The 25,958-nt window shown below is 40.4% G+C and overlaps 3 protein-coding genes across 3 annotated transcripts; 1 reads left to right on the top strand and 2 right to left on the bottom strand.

Moving 5' to 3' along the window:
• Window positions 1–2,644: 2,644 nt before the first annotated feature.
• Window positions 2,645–10,176, top strand: LOC113171799 (WD repeat-containing protein 48). The gene is made up of 18 exons (XM_026374520.1): window positions 2,645–2,715; window positions 3,391–3,531; window positions 3,646–3,724; window positions 3,834–4,046; window positions 4,207–4,295; window positions 4,805–4,906; window positions 5,003–5,227; window positions 5,598–5,672; window positions 5,924–6,026; window positions 6,140–6,237; window positions 6,381–6,488; window positions 6,623–6,719; window positions 6,814–6,909; window positions 7,046–7,151; window positions 7,265–7,352; window positions 8,105–8,181; window positions 8,333–8,525; window positions 8,616–10,176. Exons 1-18 carry the CDS (start codon window positions 2,668–2,670, stop codon window positions 8,709–8,711), a joined length of 2,034 nt encoding a protein of 677 aa, XP_026230305.1. The 5' UTR covers window positions 2,645–2,667; the 3' UTR covers window positions 8,712–10,176.
• Window positions 10,177–10,314: 138 nt separating this feature from the next.
• On the bottom strand, window positions 10,315–14,496 carry LOC113171800 (Golgi reassembly-stacking protein 1). Its single transcript, XM_026374521.2, has 9 exons — window positions 14,347–14,496; window positions 13,551–13,631; window positions 13,232–13,435; window positions 13,044–13,130; window positions 12,774–12,904; window positions 12,245–12,377; window positions 12,045–12,153; window positions 11,809–11,952; window positions 10,315–11,714 (listed from the first exon to the last, which is right to left on the bottom strand). Exons 1-9 carry the CDS (start codon window positions 14,407–14,409, stop codon window positions 11,254–11,256), a joined length of 1,413 nt encoding a protein of 470 aa, XP_026230306.1. The 5' UTR covers window positions 14,410–14,496; the 3' UTR covers window positions 10,315–11,253.
• Window positions 14,497–15,354: 858 nt separating this feature from the next.
• LOC113172381 (cysteine/serine-rich nuclear protein 2-like) lies at window positions 15,355–21,665 on the bottom strand. Its single transcript, XM_026375322.1, has 5 exons — window positions 21,537–21,665; window positions 19,197–19,408; window positions 17,940–18,202; window positions 17,554–17,856; window positions 15,355–16,811 (listed from the first exon to the last, which is right to left on the bottom strand). The coding sequence occupies exons 2-5, from the start codon at window positions 19,405–19,407 to the stop codon at window positions 15,858–15,860; spliced, it is 1,731 nt and encodes a 576-aa protein (XP_026231107.1). The 5' UTR covers window position 19,408; window positions 21,537–21,665; the 3' UTR covers window positions 15,355–15,857.
• Between the last annotated feature and the right edge of the window lie 4,293 nt (window positions 21,666–25,958).

The following is a 25,958-nucleotide window of genomic DNA, read 5'->3' as shown; positions in this document are numbered from 1 at the left end:
TTATTTTGTGGCCTTTGTGCTGGTTCAATCTAGGACCACTTTGTTTATGTGCTCACATGTTGCTGCTTTAAAACATTTACTTTCTGATTGTATTATACGTGTCGTTCTGTTTCTCCTCTTGCCAAACTTGTGATATATGAGCTGTTCCTCCTTCTCTATTTTTTTTCTATTTGTCTTCAAATTTGGAATTAATAGTTAAACTTTGACCATAGTAACAATAATACTAAAAAGGTTGGAAACCTAGTCCAACGACACACTGTAAGTCAAAGTATGGGTAAAGTTATGTGTCTGTGGCCCCCTTAGAGCTTCATACTGTGATCCTAAGTGCACAGACTGAATTGATGACCCACTTCTCTTACAAAACCCTTTCAGTGTAATTGCAGCAGACATAGCTTAAACACACAGGTTACAGTAGGTAGAAGACCTGCACCGAGAAAGTAATGATGTTTAAACGTAATGTTAAATTTCACAAGAATTCAAGTAAAGAGAAAACTAAGTGTATAAACTCTGCCTCCAGTATCATTATGTAACCTTTCAGTTGAATAAATTACACAGGCAAAACTACACTTCTGGACTTTGTATGATGTTTGAGTTTTTACCACAGTGAAACGCCATGAAAAGTGAATTTTTAAAGTCAAACACGCAAAAATAAAGCATTAAATGGATATTTTGCATCGTGCATTCCCTGATACTTAATCTTTTTTTAATCTTTTATTATAATATAGACCACAAAGGCATTATTTCAATTACAATTTAAGCTTTAAATCTGACTTTATTTAGAATTATATTTTGTTTTATACATTGTTTTACTTTTTTGAATTGTCATTTCTCCAAGTGAAGACAAAAACAAGCAGAAGATGAAATGACCTAACAAGTGGTGCCATGCGCTTTAGGGTGCATGGTCAAAATGAAAGACAGAATCTGAAAGTCCTTCCTGGTATACTTACATAAGAAACTCTGAGATTTACAGCATCATTTCCAGAGTAAAGTTCTTGGGGTTTTAGAAGAAGGAACAGCCTCCGTGCAAAATCCATGTCTTCCCATCAAGACGTATTCCGCTTCATGGTGGCACAAAAACTCCAATCGACAGTGTCAGAAGGCGAAGTTTGACGGCCTAAAAACTTACTTCTGCACAAACACCAGCGCTCTAATCACCTTATGTTGGACATTTTGAAACCTGCCGTAGGTGTGGTCCTCTTCCCTCCCACTTGAGCGGCTCCTCCGTATTCATCCCACAGAAGAAAGATCCTGACCCGCGCGCAGTGAGGAGAGGATGCTGCTCAGTCCTCAGCAGTCGCTCAGCGGCGGGGGAGAAGCACCTCGATTTGCCCTTGAGCAAAAGAGCATGAGGGAGGGAGGATGCTGCTGGACCACAGGGGATTACCGCTCCTATAGACACACCGTGTCACACTCACATATCACACAGGGATGTTTGGAGAAAGAGGCAGATTTCACTCCATTTCAGCGAGGGCGCAGTTAACACTTGAACTTTGCTTGTCCACTGTTCCCTCTTTATGGTAACGTGTGAACTAATGTGAGACATTTTGAGGATTGAGAACACGTTAAGGATTTTCTGAAAGTGAAAGGACTCTGTTTTGATCTGCTATTTAATGTTGCGGCCACGCCTCAGCTGATCATGACCATGTGTTGATCAATGCCTGCATCAATTTAGATCACTGCTGTTTAACAACTAGAGGAATGGATCAATGACACAGCCTGCGGTGTGCAGGATTTAGGAGCAAAGCCTGTTGCACTTGAATGAATGATCCCTAAAATTACGTGGTTTAACAAGCTGCGGGCGTTTTATCTTGTGTTTCCAATGAGGGGCACTGGTTTTTGATTAGCCGAGTATTCCGCGCCTACATGGTTGATTATTGCACCACCTAGTGGCAGATGATGGCTTCTACAGGGGAGACGGAACTGAAAGTCTTTACTGAAATTTCACAAAGCTGCAACATACAGATCTTATGATCTGAGCTGCAGTGACCATTAAAGACAGGGACGTCGTGCTCCGTTTAGGGATTATAGTAAAGATGACGTGGTTCACATTCTGCTGTGCAGAGAGAGGGCCTCAAGAAGATATTTCTTTAATATCATAAAGAAATAAAATTGATTTAAAAAGTTAGGACAATATCTATATTTTAAATCCAAGTTGTGTATTAATTACATCATAAAAGGAAACTAAGAGACTGAGAATATATTTTAAGCCTCCTTCCATAAAATGATTAAAAGCCTACTTGTTATTTGCCTGCTTGTATGTGTGTGTTTGCCTGCTTTTATATGGCAATTGAGCAACAGATCTACTACTTGTGGTGATAAAATAAGCATCTTAACTTTGTGGGTGATTTGATTGTATATAAAAATAGGCTATATTGGCATACAGATGGGATTTTGCATATTTTGTGCTAAAGTTAAGGGGCCCTCATAGTTAGGTGCTTCAAGCACTTTGCTACAGTACTTTGCCTATTGGTAAAATCAGCTACAGTGCCAGTTTGAAGGTTTATGTTTATAACATTTTATACATTTATCTAGTTGACAATGACTGCTGGAAGATGACCTAATCCTCAGGGAAGAAGTAGTAAAACCACATTACCCATAAAGCTCAGGTGCATGTGTCTTCTTTTTTTCCGGATGTAGCATCACATGAATTCACTGTCAACATGCAAGATGGCCACGCATCACAGGCAAAATGCTGCTGGGCGGAGAAAAGTACAGGTAAATTAAAGGAGTTGCATTACTGTTTAAGTGTTTAACAACGGCAACTTGAGGTTTTTTGGCTCAAAAAAGTGCATCGCGGATACTTGACGGACAGCATAAACACCGCGCAAAAGACAGCGTTGCTGTTACGAGGCATGATCACTGAAGCCGGCTAACCCAGCTAGCTTAGCATACGTTAGTTGTTAGCGTCCCCGGCTAACGCTGGCGTCTAAATGGCTACAGGCTTGGTTAACGATTCACATACGAGTACGTGCAAAACGCTTTAGAAAGTGACTGCAGAGCTCGTCCGTTAATACCGACGATTCATGTGTTGTTTTAGCGGCTTTATTTAGCGTTAACGATAGCCTAGCTGCAGGGTAGCAGGGCTTGGTCTAATTCCTGGGGATACGTAAATATATGTCGGTGGTCCTGCAAAGCACCCAGTCATATAAATTGCTGCCAAATCAAAGCACATCGTAAGAACTCAATCTCCACAATACAGGGAATTAATTCACAATGTATGCGTATTGGGTGTTGTGTGTTGTTTGGCTGTTGTATGTTTGGCTAGGCTACACGTTTCCCTAGCTAACACTGAATATTCTTCCAGTGCGGGTTGAGGAAAATCAGCGGGTTAAAGCTTCGTAATTTACACACGGAAGTAGCTGCGTGCTCACTGTTTTCACTGTGTTTCAGGTGTCCTATGTCATTAGAGATGAGGTGGAGAAGTACAATCGAAATGGGGTGAATGCACTCCAGCTGGACCCAGCGCTGAACCGGCTCTTCACTGCTGGGAGGGACTCTATCATCCGGATATGGAGTGTCTACCAGCACAAAGTAAAACTTTTTATCCCCATAATCAATTAGAAAAAATCAGTTTTATTATTATAGATTGAAGAAGTGAAGTGTCACATGCACTAATATGTTTATTTAACTTTTCTGCCATTGTAGCAGGACCCGTACATTGCCTCCATGGAGCATCATACTGACTGGGTTAATGACATAGTTCTCTGCTGTAATGGGAAAACATGTAAGTTTGAGCACTTACAGCTGTTTTATTTAGAATAGAGATATTTTTTCAGATTAGTTAACTGCTTTGGATTTCGGCTGTTCTCACCGACTTTCTGCTCTGTTTACAGTGATATCTGCCTCTTCAGATACAACAGTCAAAGTATGGAATGCACATAAAGGGTTCTGTATGTCAACGTTACGGACACACAAGGATTACGTGAAAGCTTTGGCTTACGCTAAAGACAAGGAGCTGGTGGCGTCAGCAGGCCTGGACCGGCAGATTTTTCTTTGGGATGTGAACACACTAACAGCGCTCACTGCTTCTAACAACACCGTCACCAGTAAGTGCTTACTTCTGTTGACAGTTGTCTGGCCTACATCCTTTAGTTCCGATTGTTGTTATTGTTGCATCTATATGTTACCTAGGTCTCTATAATGGCTTAGCTTTTTCTGTGGGAGAAATTATGCACCTGTAGACTTACTCTGTTTTGTCTGCAACAGCCTCGTCACTGAGTGGGAACAAGGACTCTATCTATAGTCTGGCTATGAACCAAATGGGCACAGTCATTGTGTCTGGATCCACAGAAAAGGTCTGTTCCCATCAATGACAAACACGCACACACTCAAAACATCTTTTAAATCATATCAGGGCAACCTTTGGATTATTTTTACCTCATTAAAAGGCCACATCTGAAGCAAAATACTCTTGATTTACTGCTGAGTTGAGAGGTTGTTGTCTTAGTTTCGTTCCTACTGGTTTTTGGATCCCGCAATATGTGTGCACAACAAAGGATACAGAGTAAACTAGGTGCAAATAAGAAATTATATACATAACTGGTTATAACAGTATTTATGGTGGAGAACACGTTGTGTTTAAAGTTGATCACTGAGTTCAGCAGGTCAACATGCAGCAGAGCCACTTTATGTTAAACATCTCTAACATCATTTATGAGGTTATTTCAACCGTGTTTACAAAAACATCCAGTTTCTATGAAACATTTGAACACTTTTATTTAAACGTTACCTTATTAGTTTTCATTCATTGAGTGCATGTAATGAGCGATCGCATTCTTGTCTCCTCCTTTGCCTACTGTCTCAGGTTCTGAGAGTATGGGATCCCCGCACATGTGCAAAACTAATGAAGCTAAAAGGTCACACAGACAACGTCAAATCGTTGCTGCTGAATCGAGATGGCACTCAGGTCAGTTGGCGTGCCTGAAATAAACAGCAGTTGGCAGCTGTTTAGCAAAACTTTATGATTCTAAATCTGCCTCTTTCTGTTTGCTTCACCCTTCAGTGCCTGTCAGGCAGTTCAGATGGGACTATCCGCCTGTGGTCACTTGGCCAGCAGAGGTGTATTGCCACCTACCGCGTGCATGACGAGGGGGTGTGGGCCCTGCAGGTGAATGAGGCTTTTACACATGTCTATTCTGGAGGCAGAGACAAAAAGATCTACTGCACTGACCTGCGTAACCCAGACATCCGTGTGCTCATCTGTGAGGAGAAGGCCCCGGTTCTCAAAGTAAGGAGTCATTATACTTAAAACTATCCTGTTGTGTGCTATTGGTGTTACTCTAAATGTATTATTTGACATTACAGGTATTGTCTGTAATGCTTTCAACTGGTGGGTTTTCTAATACACGTTACTTTTCTTTCTGTTTAATCAGACAAAAAACCTTTGGGGACATGTTACTGTTAAGGCATTACTTATGTGCATGCTTTTTGTTGCTTCGTTAGCAGTGGCAGCTATGCTAAAGTTGTAGCGTACCATATTTTTCGTTTCGTTTTTTAGCGTACCAAGGAACAAACATGTCAGAGTAATATCCCTGGCATCGTCCCTGACCAGCCATTTGGAGTCATTCAACCTTTTGCTGTATTTCTCATTTGCTCAGATGGAACTGGACAGATCTGCTGACCCACCTCCAGCAATCTGGGTCTCCACCACCAAGTCATCCGTTAATAAATGGGTAAGCATGCGTGTCACCTCTCTGAGATCCTGGGTTGATCGGCAATGCAACAACACACCTAATGCTGTTCAGCTGTAATCCTCCTGTAATTCATGTGAAACCTTAAAGCAGCTTTGGATGTTGTGGGTGATACACAAAAAATAAATTAAATTACTTTGATCACAGCTATTAATTTCAGGAAGCACGTGGATGCAACTATTAAAATCCAGGATAATCACTATTTTTTATTTATTTATTTGATTATTTCACAGTCTCTAAAGGGAATGCACAACTTCAGATCATCAGGGGAGTACGACAATGACTGCAGTACTCCTCTGACACCACTGTGTACTCAGCCAGAACAAGTCATCAAGGGTAAACTTGTTTCAAATCTATTTATGTTCTGTTTTGTTTGTTTGTTTGTTTGTTTTTTCACAATTTCTGGAATATGTTTTTTTTTAAAGTGAAATTGTTGGTTGTATTTGCAGGAGGTGCCAGTATTATCCAGTGCCACATACTGAACGACAAGAGACACATACTGACCAAAGATACCAACAACAATGTGGCTTTCTGGGACGTCCTAAAGGTGAACTCCACATTGTAGTTGCAGGCTTAATAATTGTGTTTGAGTGCAATTGTATTTATTGTTATTATGTCCATGCCATAGTGAATCTGTTTGTTATCTTTGGTTTATACTCTAACAATACATATATGTATTTAACATTTTAGGCTTGCAAGGGTGAAGATTTGGGGAAAGTAGAGTTTGATGAAGAGATTAAAAAGCGTTTCAAAATGGTCTATGTGCCAAACTGGTTCTCTGTTGATCTGAAAACTGGGGTAAGTGAATAACCTCAAATAAAAACGTTTTATTTATTTAGGAATACACTTGTTTTTGTTGTTCAAAAATCTTTCCGGTTTCTGATAAAGAGTTTTTATTGTTGCATGACTGTATTTTGCTTTTTGCTTATTAGATGCTCACCATCACTCTGGATGAGAGCGACTGCTTTGCTGCATGGGTGTCTGCAAAGGATGCTGGGTTTTCCAGCTCTGATGGATCTGACCCAAAGTGTAAGACATCCTGCCTAATCACATTTGATGTACTGTTAAGATAAATAAGATATACTTATGAGCTGAGGCTCTAACTTTATATTTGTCTCTGCAGTGAACCTGGGTGGACTGCTGCTGCAGGCGTTGCTGGAGTTCTGGCCCAGGACTCGCATCAACCCCATGGACGAAGAAGAGAACGAGGTGAACCACGGTAAGCAGACGTTCTGCCTCTTACCTGTTCACCTGCTGTTTACTGAGAAATTATCCTAAAACCAAATTCGTGCATCATGCATGCTTCAGCGTGGGATATTTAATCACTGAGTCGCATTGTGTTGTCGTGCCCACAGTGAATGGCGAGCAGGAGAACAGAGTCCAGAAGGGAAATGGATATTTCCAGGTGCCACCACACACGCCAGTCATCTTTGGGGAAGCAGGAGGCAGAACTCTATTCAGGTAGAGTTTCAACAGGTCTTCAGTGTAAATTGAGAGACCTGCTTTGAGTCTTGTCATAGCCAAATGTTGACTCATTGATTGCAGCTCCTGATATTTTGTGTTGTGTTTTACAGGTTGCTATGTAGAGATTCAGGTGGAGAGACTGAATCCATGCTGCTGAACGAGACAGTCCCACAGTGGGTCATTGATATAACTGTAGATGTGAGTATTATGGCTGTTTATTATCTTTTTATTTACATAGATAAGGCACATTTTATTGAAAATATGTGACGGAGTTGGAGTTTCTTATCTGCTAGTCTCTTTAACTTCACCTCTGAGAAAACTGAAATCTTTATTAAGTTCTCTTTTTTTTTTTTTTTTTTCCCCTTTACATTTCCATATTCTGTCACTGCTAACTTTTACTTACATTCAGGGTCTGAAATCACCATGAGTTAAATGTGGGCATATTTTCCATTTGCCATGTAATTCTCAGAGGACTATCCTCCACACTGGCGGCTAAATGTTTGTGACAAAACGACATGATCTGCCAATCAGGAATCTGTGTTTGGAGAAACCATTATGTGATTGGTATGTGACAGATGCTCATAGCCAAGCTAAGATTGGCTATTTCTCTGTCCTATCAATGTTTATTTGAGACATTTGCTCTCGTTTTCTTGTAAGGTTTCACTTGCCTTGCCTTGAAAGTGAAACTGCCGAGCGTTTCCCAGTGACGTTTCTTTGATTAATAAGACATTTCTTGATTTTTTTTTTTTTTTTTCCCTTTTTTTTGTTTTTAATTTGCTAATGGTTTCATTTAATTGTTACGGGTATTTGAGTAATTAAAAATTGCAGTTCTATCCATTTAAAATTTAATGTACAACACAAAACACACTGTATGTAAGTGTGGATTCCATATTGTGTATCTGTATCTCCTTTCATTTTGAGAAGCTGACTCATGTCTCTATTTATTTCAGAAAAATATGCCGAAGTTCAACAAAATCCCATTCTACCTCCAGCCTCATTCTTCCTCTGGTGCAAAAACTCTAAAGAAGTGAGTTTTAAACGTTTAAAAGGCTAGAATTGAAGTTTTTATTTTGTGTTTGTGTAAATCCAAGTTGATTTCTACATGGTGAATGTTGCATTACTGCATTGCAGCCTGTGTTTTAAGAACCGACTTTACCTGCTGTGTCTGTTCTGTTCAGGGACCGTCTCTCGGCCAGTGACATGCTCCAAGTGAGAAAGGTGATGGAGCATGTTTATGAGAAGATCATCAACCTGGACAACGAGTCGCAGACCACCAGCTCCTCAGCCAATGATAAGCCCGGGGAGCAGGAGAAGGAGGAGGACATGGCCATGCTAGCCGAGGAGAAGATCGAATTAATGTGTCAAGACCAGGTGGGCGCACAGTCTTTGCTAGGACATCCTGCACGTCCTATCATGTATGTAATTTTATTAACCTTAATTTTTTTCGTGTCTCTGAACCAGGTTCTAGATCCCAACATGGACCTGCGAACAGTTAAACATTTTATCTGGAAGAGCGGAGGGGACTTGACGCTTCACTATAGGCAGAAGTCCACGTGAAAAATCGTAATTTTTAAAACAAGAACTCTTCGTCATTTGCCAATCCCCACTCACCTCTGACATGTAGTACCCTCAACCCCATTGTGTGGTCAAGAGTCGCAGTATCAATGAGAATCCAGTAAGAGAAAAAAAAAAAGTGAGGATGTGGCTCGTGGTGTATCATAGGGAACTGACCAGAACAGGCTGGAGCTGCCAAGAGATGCCTGGAGATAAGTGGTCTGTTTTTTTTGTTTTGTTTTTGTTTTTTTGCAGTTGGAAGATTGGACTCAGTTGTCTCCAGAATTCACCAGTTTTAAACACCTTTGACTGCTATGTTTGTTTCCTCCTGATTGGCATTTTGTTTTGAAGCAACTGAAATTACAGTACATGTTTGTGTCAGAGAGAGAGAGAGCGTGTGTGTGTGTGTGTGTGTGTGTGTGGGTGTGTGGTGTGTGGGTGTGTGTGTGTGTGTGTGTGTGGATGTAGTAGACTGTTCTAGTACATTCCAGAAACTGTCTTTGTTCTACAAACACTCCACCTGTCTCAGCAGTGTCACCGGTTCAGGGAGTACACTTGGTCTCTGGGTAATGTCACAGTCCCTCGAAGCGGTCCTCATCTGTTCTGTTGTCAACATTTTAACTTGAATTTAACCTTGACTTAGACATCTAATTTTTGCAGAGCTTGAACCTCATTGACAGAAGCACTTGTCTTTGTCTTTTTCTTTTTAGCTGTTCTGTTCTCAATGGACTGAATGTTCTTATTTTGTAAATATGTGTACAACATTTTTGATTTAAGTGACTTTTTTTTTTTTTCCTTTTGGTTTTGGAGCAGTTTTATTTTTGCTGTTGTACAGTTTACTTAAAAACCTGTTATATTTCAAATCCATCAAGCACATTCATGGTCATGGAGGTAATTTGGACTTGGATGTTCAAAAATTGCATTTGTTGTTTTCACTACAACCCAGAAATGGCAATTTACTCTTAAGAATGTTAGTAGTTGTCTAAGTTGTCTTAGCAATCGGGAAATTATATATAAGGTATATATCTTTAATAATTCACGCTTACTCGCTCTGTGCTTGGCTCATAAGCAGTGACTTTGACATCGAGGGCTGTTCTTAATGTATATTTCATCAATGAAACATAAATATAACTTGAAGAGGAATCACATCCAAGATAACAAAGGATTATTCGACCACTGTGGGGAACTCACCTGCGTGAAATAAACATTAATACCCATTTCGGTCTTGGGTGTGTTCACCTAGCAGTATGACAGATCCTTTCCATTGTAACTTTTATGGAATTAATTTTGCCATCAGGAGTGTGTGTAATGCCATAGTGTGGACGCATCGAGTGAGCTCCAATTGGCCAAAACCAGAATGGGTACCGTAATTAGGCCATAACACTGCAATATCCCTTGTTGTAATAATGTGTGAAATATGTATATTTTAGGCATTCAAAGAAATAAATTGGAATGGTTTAACAAGATTTATGGCAATTATAAGTGGATGTTGAGTTGTAATGTGTTCAAGCTGTTGAGTGTGAAATAAGAAACACAAGGGACAATTTCTTTTTTTTTCAAGTAATATGATTGTTGAACCATCAAAAAAATCACCCATCTGACATTCATCAAAGACTCTGCACTCATTCCTAATAAAACGTACAATTCATTGATTTAAAAAAACCTGCAAAAATACTTTTCCTTATTTTACACACTAGCACCTACTTTGACAGAGAAAAACATTAAGAAGCCCCCTAGGAAAAAAAAAAAACCCAACAGATATATTCCTCAACAGCAGGATTATGGATTGTGTTACCAGACTTCTTACACAGATCAGAAGGCTTGACATCTATTAGATTTACATTATAAATGCATCACCCGTCAACTCCCAGGAAGTACTTCAGTCTACTGTTGCATAGTTTATAAGTTGGATGTAAATGAGATGTGGGGGGTATAATTCAAGCTGTGCAAGTATTTAACTTTTAACTAAACACTTCAGAAATTCAGAATCATGCTAGTTTAAAAACAATTTGGGAAATCGTTATTTGTAAAATGCTTCTTCAAAGCACACTGACATCAGATATGACACCTGCACCATGTGATCAACAGCTTTGAAATCGTGAATAGTGTTATGGACATCAGGGCGCAACTGTGCTTTGCTGTAGTAAATACGTGTGTTTATGTCTTTGGAAATGTTCAAGTAACTATATTAGTGTCTAAGAAGCAAAGTGTTGTCACCCGTATAACCAAAGAAAAAGAAAAATGTTTAAAACGTTGCCTTTTGGTTCATAAATTAGCAATAACTTTAAATTCTCACATAAAAACAAATAGGATATTCCTACATTGTCATAAAATATTTTTCTACCGGTATACTAATGCTGTAGAGGGTTCCTGTAGTGTAACTACGGCCCTGCTGCTGATGACAGAGCAGTACATTTATGTAACTACCAGCATCTATTCAGAACATTTCTCTCTGTCTGTCCTGCACTTTCTAGATAGAGTTTCTTTAAAAAGCTCAAGTGATTATCAACTTCCCTTAGTCTTTTCTGTACGCCCCGATACAAGCTTACTCGAGATGTTGCTCTTCTTCCTCCTCATCACCCTCGTGGCTGCACTGGTGAACGGGAGACACATCCCGATACTCTGCAAACTCCTGCGCCGGTCCTGCTGCATCCTCGACAACCTGAGCAAGAGAATCCTCTGCAACTAACCCATCAACAGTTGGGGATAGGAGGGGTGGGGGAAAGTCTTCAGCTAATGTACAGGACTCACGAGGGTCAAGGGACTCTACGGACAACACACCCATAGGTGGACTTGGACTACCGCTAGACTCGATGTTGAAACTTTGTAGGTGCGTGGACTGTGTGACCAGGTGAGATGGTTCTATAGCTGGGACGCCTGAATCGGACAAAATGTCAGCAGAAGCAACAGCAGAGGTGAAGTCCTTTGCTGCCCAGGAGTTCAGCTCTTGTGGCTCAGGCTGGTTGCCTCCGGATGATGACAGCAATACACTGTCCTCCAGCTCCTCTGTACAACAGAAAGTCAAATACAGTCTTAATTAACTTGAGTCTACACATGAAAGCTCCAGGAGACTTATCTGAACTGCTGTGTGTTAACTCACCAACGCCAGAGATTTCACTGTCCTTCTCCTCATGCATAGCCAGAGAAGTGTGGGTCATGTCGATGGACGATGTGGACACATCCAGCCTGTCTAACAGATCTGCAGCATCCGGATTCATCGCTGCCACTTCAGAGTCTGAGAAACCTGGCAAAGCCAACACAAATATACACGCACATAAGATTTTCACACAGACTACAGGTCATTATCATCTTAAAACACTGCACATGTGAACTGACCGGGGTCCATGACTCGCTGAATGGGTGGAGGTAGAGGAGTTTCCTGGAGGGTGACTTGCTCCAGGTCTAACACATCTTCACTTTGGCTCGAAGGTGCCATCAAAGGTGCCTGGAAACAAAAGTGACTGCTATTGTCTCTGCATACAATAGTGTAGCTCTTAACAGAATCTTTTGACAGTTTGACACTAGTGGAAATGTACCTCCATGTATCCATCTGTCAGCAGGCTTGGAGAGGGCTTCTCCTCTGGAACAGGGGTGGGATGCTTCGCTGCTGATACTTCAGGATTTCCAGGAATTCGGTGCAGGTAGCCATAACCAATCCCACAACCCAAACTAAGAGGAAACCATTGTTATAGCTTTTTATTTTTTACTGTTTCATATTACAACATCACTGTTATTAATTTGACACAATTCACAACATATAAAATAATGCTGCATATAAGATAAGATAAGAAAAGATAAGATAGACTTTATTCATCCCACAATGGGGAAATTCTTTAATCTTTAAGTATTAACTATTAATCTCTTTAAAATATAGCCCTTAACACACTCCTACATTCATTTACATTGTAGATGGCTGATTTTGTTTAGCCTTTCAATCATTAAAAAAAACCTTACACAATAGGGATTCATTATCTCAATTAGTCTAAAGAGTCTGAAGGAAAAGGGGTGAATTTGAAAGAAATCAGTAGTCTGCACAGAGAAATCTTCATGTGTATTGTCACCTACCTGCCTTCTCCTCCCCATGCTCCATTTGGTGTGACCACCACCTCTCTGCAGGCGTCTGTTTGTGTGTTGTACACCAGCAGCTTCAGGGGCTTGCCTTCATGGGCCTCAATCAGTGAGAAGAAGTCTTCTGACTGGAAATCAGAAACTCTGATCATAATTTTTCAAAGAAACCTTCATACTGTAGGTGCACATTCAAAGAAAATCCAGCATGTTTTCAGACTTGTAGCACAACATGCAAAAATGATGATGATGATAATAAAAATGTCTTACATCTTGCAACACCTGGTCTGCTCCAACAATGTAATCACAGTGGGGCTGAAGCCCTGCCAGCGCAGCAGGTGAACTGGCCTCCACATCCTCGGGAGAAAAAAGCGAAGAAAATATAAAAGTAGGCAGTGACAAGGCTGATATCAGAGTCACATCAATGTGTTTTCCTAGTTCCAGATGAAGCAGCTTACCAGAACATGCCAGACATTTTCATTGGCTCCTTGGTAGCTGCAGAAGCGAACACTGGCACCTAGCAGGCCCTGCCCTCCCCACACGTTACTGGGCACCACCTCCAGCTCACGAACCCTCATGGTTTTAGTGCTGTACACCTCCATCTTCACTGCTCTCTCCATGTGCGCCTTCAGGAGCTCCTTCAGCAGATCATTCTCCTCGTTCTAGTGTAATAAAAGAGAAAATAAACTATTTAATACATCTGTTCTGTAGGTGTGTGTACTTTAATTATGACCACCTTGTGCTGAGTGACATCAGTAATACAGATTTTGTACTTACAAGTCTTTTATTGTCCAGAGACAGAATGAAGTCAAAGAATGGCTGTAGTCCAGCTTTTTCTGCAGGAGAATTCGGCTGCACCTGTCAAAACCAACACAGACAAAACTTTTTACATGTAGATTATTTGTAATTTGGTAATATTAAACACAATAAAAGGAATGAACAATCAGAATGTATAATACAATACAATACACTATAACGTAACTCCCAGACCCAAGCGCTTCAATCTGACTGCACAACATACTCTTCAAAATGTAGAAGTATTATATTTTAATCAGACATAGAAAAGCTGCTAAAGAAGCATGAACCAGTTGATGTTTAGGATTTTTGCTTCAACTCACTCGATCGATAAATCAGTTAATCGACTTACACTTAACGTTTTTTATTGTAGCAGCAGTCGCTATATTTTTACATAGAAAAAAAAACATGGAAAGGAAACGTGTTCTGTTATACTTCATTATTTTAGTTTAAGCATTAGCTACATGCAATGATTTCATATAGAAAGAAAACATTGGACACTGCAATAGCTCTGTGGATTCCTGGTTTTTGGAAGACTTATGCTTTTGATAACTTCCAAGCTTTATTATTATTTCCTACAAAAAAAATAAATAAACGCGCAAACAAAGTTTCTCTTGTGTTATTATGTCGAAACAGTGCCACCTCATCGGGTTTCAGCGGTGACTCCGCAGACACTACTTAGCTGACGCTAGGCTAGCTGTTAGCATACTGTAACATTTCTTGATTAGCTGCTGTAACGTTACGTGCTGCACCAAATTCAAAGCAAACTCGGTCTTACGCCGTGGACATGGTATCCATACGTTCCTCCTTCGGATACTTCAGAACTCTGTGATAGCCCCATTTCTTTAAGTAACGTTCAATTATGAATATTAACAGAAAATAACAAAAGTGTGAGGGTGATTATCACAGTTGACAGTCCGCGGCCATCTTGTCTGTAGTCCAAAACAATCGAACGTCGCTGCTACCGAACACTGGCACGCACATACGGAGCATGCGCGGTCGTCATCAGCGATCATTTAAAATCCACATATTTTTTGGAACAACAAACTGATTTAAAGTAGATTTAACAACAATCTAACACATGGCGTTATGGAAGTAGGATTTATTACAAGACTGTAGAAGACCAGATTAGCATTATGTAGCTGTTTGTGCAGTGCTAAAAGTAGATCTGATATTATATTATATTAATAAGGAACGCCTCACATGAATACCATTGCTACTACTAATGTTGCTTTTCAAATCAAACTAAATAAATCTAGTGATCTAAATATAAGTATCTACTTTCAGTGACCATAAACAGTGCATTTTGTTCATATGCTGTCTTTACTGTGACATTGACTGTGTGCCTTCACAGAGGGACCACAGATGTTTAGAGGTGAAAAACACAATGATGGGAAATGAATGCCTAAATTGATATTGCGTTTCATCTCATTTCAGTATTCTTATTTGACAGTAGTTACGTAATTATTTAATTAAGGTAATTGTGAAGTGTTATGTTTAATTATAATCCTTTTGAACAGCTCAAAAAAATCAAACAACATCCTCCAAAACATCATAAACTTTGCATGTGGGTTTAATTGGTTAGCGTACCTATTAAACTGACAACGGGTTGTATACAGATATACACCCAAACTGAACAGTGAACCATCATTATCTTCGTCAACTTTACTTTTGCTTTAACTACTTCATGTCTGCCCACCTACTCTTGGTCTCTACGCGATTCCAAAGATAAGACGATGAATGCAAACTGAATATTAATTGAAAAAGCATGAAGGCAGTGAATAAATAAATTAAAAAATTTATTTCATTGCTCAAATACAAAGATATTTTAAACATACAAACAGGAGCCAGTCAGATATTACAAAAATAATTTACAACCTGGATTGTGAAACCGTGAGTGGATAATCCTACTTACTCCACGGTGAGGGGCCAGTAAAATAGCAACATTACTGTCACAAATACTGCACACCCTTTATCAAATAGAATTGAATATTTTCAGTGGCCGTGGCATAAAAGGACATTTAATAAAGTGGCAGATCATTACATAGACTCATGGAATAAAAAGCAAAACTGAAATTATATTACTCAAGTGTGGTTTATCTGAAACAAAGGCAAATTATTTTAAAGCAACTGAAAAATGTCCAGATAAAGAGGAAAAAATATTTAAGCATTCATTCACATTGAAATATTCTTACAAATGCATTAAACAGTGCTCTTTACATCTATTTGCTATGACACAAGAGTTTCTTGAATCACCTACAAAAACTGATTGGTGGTGACTGAATAAGCCTATTCTGGGCTCGGTTCAGTGATACCAATCAGAGACTCGAGGAGGTAGGCGCTTGATTCATACTGTGGCAAACTAACAGAGCTAAACAGCTGGATATTGTGAAATCTGTCCGGATGCCTGTGTCCTTTAAAAGAGCTGTGCAGTGGTCCAGAGGGGTAGTCACTATCAAAGAACTCCAAGTCGGAGTCAGAGGACAGACTCAAGTCCATGTATGTGCCTACAGAGTAGTCCACAGTGGGAGAGGGCGTGGCTGGGAAGTCCTCAAGAGAGTCATTGTCAAAGAAGTCTCTAGTTTGATTAGCATTCTCATCAAGACAGTCGGTCAGCGAGGTCCTGCTTATATTGTCTGTGAATGTGTTGGCTGTAAGTGGTCCCACACTGTCAGTAGTTGTGCTGCGAGTAGCAGTAGAGTGCTGCATCACTGGGTCACCTATGTGCCTCACTTGACTGCACATAGAGCAGTTATCGTTTTCAGAGGCACAGATGCTAAGAGAACAGGACAATCCTCTGTCAAAATTAAGGAGATTCTGACCCCCATTGGCACATGCTCCTGTATCCGAGTCAGAGGAGGTGCTGGAGGAGTCAGTCATGTCGCTGCTGCAGCTGTTCTCCTCCACTACTAACCGCTCTGGAATGAAGTGGAAGGAAGGCGAGACGGGCATGGTGAGAGAAGAACAGTCCTCTTCTAATGTAAACCCAAAGGGGCAGCTTTTATCCTGTCCTTTCTGCACCTCAAGGCTCTGATCTTGGTTGTCAAACTCTACCAGGTCCTCTGGCAGTTCTGTTTCATCCTCTAGGCTCAGTGCTTTAGCCTGAAGTTGTCCCTCCAGTCCAAGTCTCATGATAGTGTGGATGTAATGGGTCTGCACACGTCTGGAGTCAAACTCAACGCGTCCCTGAGTGTTTCCACAGCCATCTTTAGAGCAGCCACATGGGAAGCTTAAGCGGTCCATCTGTGAGTGAAAGACAGCACAAGAAAAAAATGAATGCTATGGACTTGAATACTCTACAGACTACTGACACCCTGATGTAATGGTTATCACTATAAGACAAATGCAGGTAAATTGTGTTTTTAGCATATAAATCAAAAGATTATATGCACAATTAAAGGCAAAATCAATCAAACTATTCAAATTCATTTGAATAGTTTTACCAGCCCTCTTTGATTGGGCACAGCGAGTGGCTGAAGCAGTTTTCACAGTCATTTATATTTCTCAGTGTGCACATCTTCATTTCTTCTGCTTTCTCCCCAGGAATAGAGAGCTCTTTTGAAATGTGGTCAACCATCTAATAGTGCATTACCAGCAGTGGAATCACAGCACTCTCTGGTGGACAAGCTATTTAATAGCAACACTAGTAATACAAGCTAACGTGCTTTTATTTGACTTTGCATTACTCTTTTTATTTAGTACTTATGCAGTTTTGTAAATGCTGCTGTCTATTTATCAGCAATTAATTTAAATATATGCACACATGTATTGATCACAGTTAGAGACAGTCTACTTTGTATATTGTTGTCAGACAGACATTTAGTCATTACATTTCTTCATAATATGACAAAAGATGTTTAACCAGAAATACAAATATACATTTTCACATTTCAGTTTGTCTAGATGTAGTAAATAAAGCCCTCACATTTCTCAGGTGGAATGTTGTTGTGCAGTGTGTTTCAGTTGAAGTAAAAATTAGTCGTACCTGGCACTTGATGCCTGCCAGGCTGCATGCACAGGTCTCTGGCTCACAAAAGCCTTGGCAGTTGCATCCACAGGCCTCTCTGGAGAGTCGCAGGGCGTGAAGCTGCCTCTTCTCCTCCCTGTCGATACGCTTCACCCCCGCTGCCTGGAGGAGCGCCTGCCTCTGTTTAGAGGAGTACGGCTTGAAGAGACCTCCATCCTCCACCTCGACATCGCTGATGTGGATGGCACCGTCTTCATTTGGGACTTGATCTACCGTGAGCCTGTCTGCTTCTTGCTGATCAATGGCCCCACTGGTGATCAACTGGAATTAAAACAACAGATGAAGTAAGAAGAATACTGAAAACACAATCAATTTAAACTAATGTAGAAATAAAGTGTACTTACCTTGTATTTAAAGGCCTTGAACCTCTCTTCTCTTAGCCGTTCTTGGAGCCTCACTCTGCGCCTGTGCTGTTGTTCCAGTGCATGTTCTGCCACTGTGTACCTTTGGATAGCGCTGTGTCTCTGGACCATGCCGAGGGTGGCTCCTCCACGTCTGGGCACACTGGTGAAGCCCTGGCAGCGTGGGAAACTGAACACCGTCACCTGGTCAAAGCGCACATTGCTCTGTGCACCTTTAAGTTTGGGCTTCTTCAGGATGGACTGAACTGATTGGGTAAGAAAAAGAAATACAAAACATGAGACAAATACAACAAGTACATCACTATCAGGTTTTAAGTCATTTAAATCTATAACAAGTGGTAATATAAAAAATACTTTGAGAACATTAACATGTTTAATGTCTGTCACAACTGGTAAATCCAGAAATGGCAGATTGTTAGTTATTGTATTTGAAAGTACTAGGCTGTAGAAGGTATTCCTAGATACTAATCACAGATGTTTATGACAGCTACTAGGACTCAGGCTTTGGGTTCTGTAGGTCTATGGCTGGCCAGTAGGTGGTGCACTACAGTGAACATAATGTGCAGAGGAAATACTAACAAATGGCTCTATTAAACAGAACAACAGCAAACAGGACAAGAGGTGAATCAAGGTGTTGTTTATTTGAGGTTTATTGGAATGTAATTAGACTCTTTCTACCACTATGGTTAGTTTGGTTTAAATGTTTGCTTTCAACAAATTGTTTGACCTTCATGCATAACTGAGGCTGAACTCTAGTTCCAAAGTCAGTAAACAAGAGACCAGCTGACCATGCTTGTGTCAGATGCCCTGTTTCTCTAGAAAAACTCCACACTGGGGCACTGTCTGCACAAGCCTGAAACTGTAATACATTAGGTTTTAGCATATACAAAGGTACCTGCAGATTCTGCAGATTGTGTGCAGCTTTGTGGTATCTGAGTAAGGCCATTTGATATGACTTGTTTAAAGGGACCTTGCTATTCAAATTGATTCCACAACGTGCTATTGCTCAGGCAAATGATTTGTCTACACAACTGGACAGACAGTCCAGAGGCGAATAATTCTCTGTGCATTATCTCGAACGGCCCTATAAACTTAGCATTTTCATATCAGCAAGTCATGACAGTGCTGCAGCTAGGTGATAAGAGACACTCCCATAAAACATTGCAGATAAGGAAGAGGTTTGCATTATTTGAAAGTGTGGAGAAGAAAACAGTGGTTGTTGGTTGGTTGAAGACTTACTAGGTAAAATGGTTGGTAAAGAAGGGCTGTGGGGAGAGAAATCCTGGTTACCAGAGGAACTGCTCTCCCCGTCTGACTCCCACCCTGAGGACGCAGGGGAGGAGAGGGAGGATGGGGGAGAGGAGGAAGAGTAACATGGGTCATCATCCACCTCTGCAAACTTTCTCTTGAGGATAACTCTCATTGTTTGGCTCTGGTGGTTGATATACATTCTACATGAACACAAAGAAAAACAGTGGGTTAAATATTTATCATACCATGGTAATAAATGCACAGATCAATACCCTAAGAGGCAAATAACAATTGATGCATTCTGTGGCTTCAGAGCAGGACTCATTTCAGCATTCCTTACTGTGGAACATAAGAAAAGCCATTATGTAACTCGATAAGCTAATAACACAAAAAACTATTCAGCAACACAGCACCAGCAATGTGTCTTCTTCTGTTTGTTCACGCACAGGCAAATTAAACATCTTTTTTAAATGACAACTGGAGGAATGAGAGCTTGTTCACATTAAAAGCTGCAGCTCTGCTGGTCGAGCCGGTTCCAGGCCACAAGTTTGTTTAGGCTAATGACTATATATCTTGATAGGAATTATACTGAAATCCTACTTTTGCCTATAACCAGCTGAGCACTTGAGGGAGTAAAAAAAAAAATAAATCAACTGCTCTTTTCCTTTTCCCTGCAGAGTAATTAACATTCCAATGATTCCTCAAGTTTTTTTGTGAAGAATATGTGGAAATGGACCGTCCAATGGCTGCACGCTAAGGGTTGGGGGTTGAAATGGTTCAAGTGGCTGCTATTTTTGGATGCAAACGTGGAAACTACAGCCAAACATGAGTAATTTTAGCGTTCCAAGCTTTAGCTGGGCGTTTTACAGTTATGGGATAAAACAAAAAATCTAAGCAATGTTGTTAAAGACTAAAATCTGTTATTAGTTTATTCCAACATAGTCCATGACAATTTTGCAATATGTGAAAAAACTATTAATTGCAATTGTTTGGATAAGGGCTGAAGTAATTTAATCTTATTAATCTGCTGAATATTTTCTTGATGAATTCTCTCGGTTGTTGCACAATTTACAAGTTGGCATATTGAAATATTGTCAAGGCAGCAATTTGAAACTCAGGCATTCTCTTAATATCATAGAACTACTAAATATGACAGTTTGGGGAGTTTAAGCATTTATCACTTCCACTGTAAGTTGATTTACAGGTAACAAACACGAATGGTCAATAGAAAATTGAACAGTGACAGGAGATAAGGCAAGCATCCATAAAGACAAGTGACCTCTTATTGTCTTTTCTTAGCAAGTCGTTTAAAGCCAGTGTTTGTGTGTGGTCATAACCTGGATCATAGACCGTACAGAGTTTGTGTGTGTGTGTGTGAGAGTGTGTGTGAGTGTGTGTGAGTGTGCACTTGGTGAGTAACTTCCTGGATCCCTCAGCAAATAAGAGGTGAAACAAGAGACAGCTTATTGTGCCATTTCACTGTTTACCTCTGCTACACAGACTCTTAGGTATAAAGCAAGGAGTAAATCTGAAAACACATCTGCATGCCTTTTTAAAAAAAAAACAAAAAAACAAAAAAACAAAAAACAAAAGACAGATCATTTCTTATTAAAGCTGCATTGCAGTGTTGCTGTCCCTTTCCCAATCGCATCCCATGCGTTGCTTTTACCATCAGACAGAGTAGAAAGACTGTACATGTGGGTGTCCACATCAATAATTTAAAGGTTCAAAGCAGCAGCAGCAGCAGCAGCAGCAGCAGCGCAGTGCTCGTACGTGTGCGTGCGGAGCAGGACAGCGACGAGTGTAGGCTGGATTAACGAACTAAGGAGTTTTTCGAGTGGCAAAGTGTTGGAGAAAAACTAGAAGGACGCACAACGTGCTGACCGTAATTTAACTATTGTGTTCAAGCGCACTTTAAATCCCCGCAGGAATGTAGCAGCGGTGTCAGCCCGAGGTTTCATCGGAGCAGTGCGGGAGTCGTTTCCTGTTTGGCGTAATAACAGTAATTAGGCAGCTGACCTCCTCAACCCTCGGCGACAACACTGGTCCCCCTGTCAGTCCCCGTCTAAACCCCAACAAACTTCCTCTGCTGCCTCCCCGGACCCCCCCCGTCCTTCACATAGCTGCTCTCTCTACTTACAAATAACAGTAACGTTTGAGCAGCAACGTAAATACAAGTAAAAATAGTGCTCACGGCGGAGTAGTCACACTAATTTAGACAGTTGTGGACAAACATAGCAACTGCGAAATGATGATCATACAATACGATGAGGTCACTGTATAAACTCATTAGTGACACAATAGGACGACTTTTCGTTAGTTACTCACCACGAAGTAGAAGACAGCATACCAGCTGGAAATGAAGGCTGAAATTGACGCGAAGTTACGCTGAGTGCTGTCGGCGGTCCGGCCAGCTGAGCATTGTGTATCGCTCTGTGTTTACGTGAAGCTGCACAGTAGCAGCAGTGTGAGCTGGGAGCCGCCAAAGACACAGGCGGTGACAAGATGGTTCACCCCCCCTCCTCGTTAAAGCTCGAACAATACTGGACTACGAACTGGTTAGCACAGCCACCAGGTTATTCCTCATTTGCTATTTATGTAGCAGATTTCACACAAACTACGGGTGTAGTAAGTTTGACACTCCACCTCTTAATGCAGCAGCAGCGTTTCAACCGAATCAAACAGCACGCTGCGCTGCCATTGATGTAAAGTCTACCCAAACAACGTGGCTCGGTCTAAACATTGAAAAAGACCAAGATAACCAAACCGAAGGTACACCCGCTTAAACAAACGTCTTTATCAACGTTATTCCCCCAGTTCAAACAGTTACCGCTGATATTTATCGAAGCCAAATTTTGTATTTAGCAGCCCACCGAAACCGGAAATACTTACAGGTGGCTCCTCTCGCTTGACAGGTCCTCTCTGACTGTCTTGACGCAGACGGTGACACAGAGGAGGAGACGCTCATGACTGACACCACTGCCCACAGATTCCTGCCTGTTGTATTCACACTTTATTGTTACAAACGCTGATGTGGTAGCTACTAAATAACCTTTAAACCTCCAGCTGATGGTTATTATCACAGGGAAATCAGGCACTATTATGAAAGAGTTAGACATTAGGCAAGAGTTAGTATAAATTAAAGTGATTGACATTTATAAGATGGACAAAATGAAACACCAGGCAGTAGGAACAAACAAATATTTAATTGTCAACGTAATTATTCAATAGTGGTTAAATGTCAACAATTAATTAAAAGATCAATATATTTATTTCCATACACTGCCTTGTCTTTTGAGTCTGTGGAAATAGACATCAAGCTTGTGGCTTTCAGGCTCTTGTTAAATTTGACATATATCCTTGGTATTCATCTTACCATTACTGTAATATGAGTCATTGTTGCTCCTTAGTTGGAAATGACGATATTATTCTGACACTCCTAAACTCCAGGAACCTCCCTGAGACATAGCGGAGCTGTAGCTGGGTGGACAGGATATGGATTTGGGTGTAAAGCCTCTCCCTCTTTTCCTCAAAAAAAACAAATAAACAAACAAAAAAAAACTATGAAATCAAATCTCCTCCCTGTTTTCATGCTATCCTCTGCTTATAAACAGATGACATACACTGAAATGTATCTATGCACACAAATGCACACTCTCATTTCAGGTTTTACAGCAACGATCTACTGAGTGAGAACACAGAAAGTGACTGGATTAACATTCCAGCATTTAAAGATAATCATGGGATACTCTGTGTTCCCAACTGTGAGGAAAAAGGAGCTCAGGCAGACAGAGCTTCAGATTAACAGATGGATAGATGAATGAACAAAAATATCAAAAATGCTCCTCAGCCCGTGCTTTTACCCCCATGGTGATACACATCAGTGCTTCAGTTTGAAGAGTTAAATAAAAACTGTACTGATACCTAAACACCTTGTCCAGACACACTGGCCAGAGTACGGACTGCTCATCCTGACCTCAGTACACAGTCGAAGTGTGTTATGCGAGTGTGACCCACTTTGGCTGGGATCACTATAGAGCATATGTGTTTCTAGTCCAGTGACCTGTGTGGGTTGTAAACACGGGGGAGAATGTGCAGCAGAAGAAGAGGGACTTGCTAATACAGTGAAACGGCACATCAATAAATAACAGCGATGGCTTTTATGTAATGCTCAAAAGTGAAAAATTTGAAATAAATGTGATGTTCTCTATTACAGTCTCTGCTGAAGGTTGGACTTTGCAGCTTGAAGGTTCATCCAGTCTGCGTTTCCTCACTGAGATCTTTGTGTGACTTACTCATGACACACGATGAAAGTGCTACGTGCAGGCCTCGTGGCTATTTATAGCACAATCACACTGTGTGGACAAAAATACATTTCTACGTTACAGTTGGAGTTTCCTGTTCCTTTTTACTGCATGTTACCACACACAGTGTGACTTTGTTGCACGTTGTGTGAAGGAGATGAGTCATGGAAGAAAATTAATATTCCACTTGTATAACATTGCCATTGCCATATTTAATTTAGAGTGTACAGAAAATACACCGTAATTCTGTCTCAATTTAATGCATTTAGTTACTTTATCAGAGCAGCCATCAAAACCTGTCTGACCCAGATTGCTAACCTGATTTCATTACTTTTTTTTTCAGATTTAATTCCATTTGCACTTCATGTAAATAACAATGACAAATTGACATATTGCGCCACAGGAGGTTCATTATTTCAGAGCAGCTTTCCCCTACATTATCATCCACTCACATTCTGTGTTTGACAGATGATCCTGATGGTCATATCTGCTCGTATAGTCACGGAAGAGTGAGCGTAAACTGTGCTCTCAGTCCAGAGTCCGTGTTACATGACTTATAGTTAACCTACATTCTGGCAGCCTCTCAGGTTGCTGCCACTGGCTCTTGTGGCCCTCTTTCCTCAGTCAAGCTGTGCCAGTGATGGCCCACATTCAGCAGTACACTGAAAGAGCCTGACAAAGCTTCGGGCATGTGAAATTGTGCCCCACTTCGTCCTCTTTCCTGTGGATTCTGTCTCAGGGATTTATCCCCTTCTTAAATACCACTCTCAGTTTCCCTGGGCTTTGCAGGAAGTATCAGGTAGAGTTGGAGCGTAGTTTTATTGCATTCCAGTCAGGTAGTAATGCAAGCTGCCAACTGAAGCCACATGCCGCCTGCAGATTGTTTGGTTTTCCTGATACATGCTTTCCCTGGCAACAGAATCATAGATGATAGATATGATAAGTGAAGTGCGCTGATGACGTCAAAGTAGTAATCCTGCATGTTTTACTTAATAACCTAACATTACTGGAGTATTATAACAGATAATTGTGTACATTACTTTAATGTTGCAGCTAAATAGCTCATACATGTATCTTATTCTATGATAATAGTAATAATACTAATAGATAGATAGATAGATAGATAGATAGATAGATAGATAGATAGATAGATAGATAGATAGATAGATAGATAGATAGATAGATAGATAGATAGATAGATAGATAGTGACTCAGTGAAATAAGTTCAGTTGAATGTGATTCACTCCCTCATGATATCAGGAAATGGAGATAACTCCTACATCAAAATGTCACATGCACACATTAGTTGTCTAGTTTTTTTTTGTTGTTATTTTTTACATAGCGTCTGATGTCATATTTTGACACCCGTCACCATGGTCGCGAGGGCAAATATAGCCCACCCGATTCTATTTTAGAGGACAGAACGACAGTGAATCACAACATTGCAGCAATGACTGCCATCATTGGTAACTTAACTTTGTCAGCATCTTGACAGTCATCATTTTTATAGTAGTGATGTTATTGGCTTTCTAACTGACCTTTTTTTTTTTTTAAACTTGAAGTCTTTTTACACTTTGCATTTGTGGTTTGACCAGTTTGACAGTGCAGGTAACACAAGCACATGGACCCACAATAAGGGTCCTGTATTTTTCTCCCTCGAAGGATCTGTAGCGTGTCTAGACAGACAATCTGCCACAAAAACATCACAGACAAATATGTAACAGTAGGTACAGAGTTACTCAAAAGTGACTAGTGACTCCTAAAATAAAGATTTACTCAAATAAATGCTGAAACACTGAATCAGAAATGTCTCAGTCAATGACGTCTGCTGCCGAACAAATAGAGACCAAGTGACACTTCATAACTTTAATGAAGCAGGTAAAAATTTCACTGAAATGTTGTTGACTTTGTAAACAGTTCACCAGACAATCAAAAACACACAATCAAATGATAAACACTTTTCATATACATGGTTGTATTGTCTCTACTTACCTCACATTTCTATAGTTTGTTGTTTTCTTTTACTGTTAGCTGTCGTCCTAAATTCCACATCCACGTTATTGAAATGATGATATTTTTCTGATTTGCCTGTGTTTTGTCTATTTGCATGTGTTTACTTAAGTTGCAGTGTGTTGAGCTCTCAGGGTCACCGCAATACTTAATAATGTAAAGATTATTCATAACCTTTACTGTGAGGCGGTGGTCCTAGTTAGAAGTAGCATTAGCTGCTGGAGCGAAACTAACTTGCCTTGTGTTGATTGCACCTCTGGATAACTTCACTGTGAGAGCACATGCTGCCTTTTAATATGACCTCCTTGGTTTGTGATACACCTGTGCAAATTTTATATACAATAGAAATATGTTTTCCAGGACCTTAATCTCAATTGTGTGCCATTCTTTTTTAAAAGAGGTGCAAACCTCACTTTCTTAGTGGTGACACTGTAAG

This window comes from Anabas testudineus, chromosome 17 (assembly GCF_900324465.2).
Source record: "Anabas testudineus chromosome 17, fAnaTes1.2, whole genome shotgun sequence".
Classification (NCBI taxonomy): Eukaryota; Metazoa; Chordata; class Actinopteri; order Anabantiformes; family Anabantidae; genus Anabas; species Anabas testudineus.
This window is presented reverse-complemented; position numbering and strand designations above follow the sequence as displayed.

Bases quoted from the DNA above. Each gene is read 5' to 3' on its own strand.
- LOC113171799 (XM_026374520.1), top strand. From the start codon at position 2,668: ATGGCCACGCATCACAGGCAAAATGCTGCTGGGCGGAGAAAAGTACAG. The intron at 3,725-3,833 runs GTAAGTTTGAGC...CTCTGTTTACAG, and splicing joins CTGCTGTAATGGGAAAACAT to TGATATCTGCCTCTTCAGAT. The intron at 4,296-4,804 runs GTCTGTTCCCAT...CTACTGTCTCAG, and splicing joins TGTCTGGATCCACAGAAAAG to GTTCTGAGAGTATGGGATCC.
- LOC113171800 (XM_026374521.2), bottom strand. From the start codon at position 14,409: ATGGGGCTATCACAGAGTTCTGAAGTATCCGAAGGAGGAACGTATGGA. The intron at 13,131-13,231 runs GTAAGCTGCTTC...TTTTCTCCCGAG, and splicing joins AAAATGTCTGGCATGTTCTG to GATGTGGAGGCCAGTTCACC. The intron at 12,154-12,244 runs GTACATTTCCAC...TTTTGTTTCCAG, and splicing joins TGACAGATGGATACATGGAG to GCACCTTTGATGGCACCTTC.
- LOC113172381 (XM_026375322.1), bottom strand. From the start codon at position 19,407: ATGTATATCAACCACCAGAGCCAAACAATGAGAGTTATCCTCAAGAGA. The intron at 17,857-17,939 runs GTAAGTACACTT...TTTTAATTCCAG, and splicing joins TCAAGGCCTTTAAATACAAG to TTGATCACCAGTGGGGCCAT. The intron at 16,812-17,553 runs GTACGACTAATT...TTTCACTCACAG, and splicing joins TGGCAGGCATCAAGTGCCAG to ATGGACCGCTTAAGCTTCCC.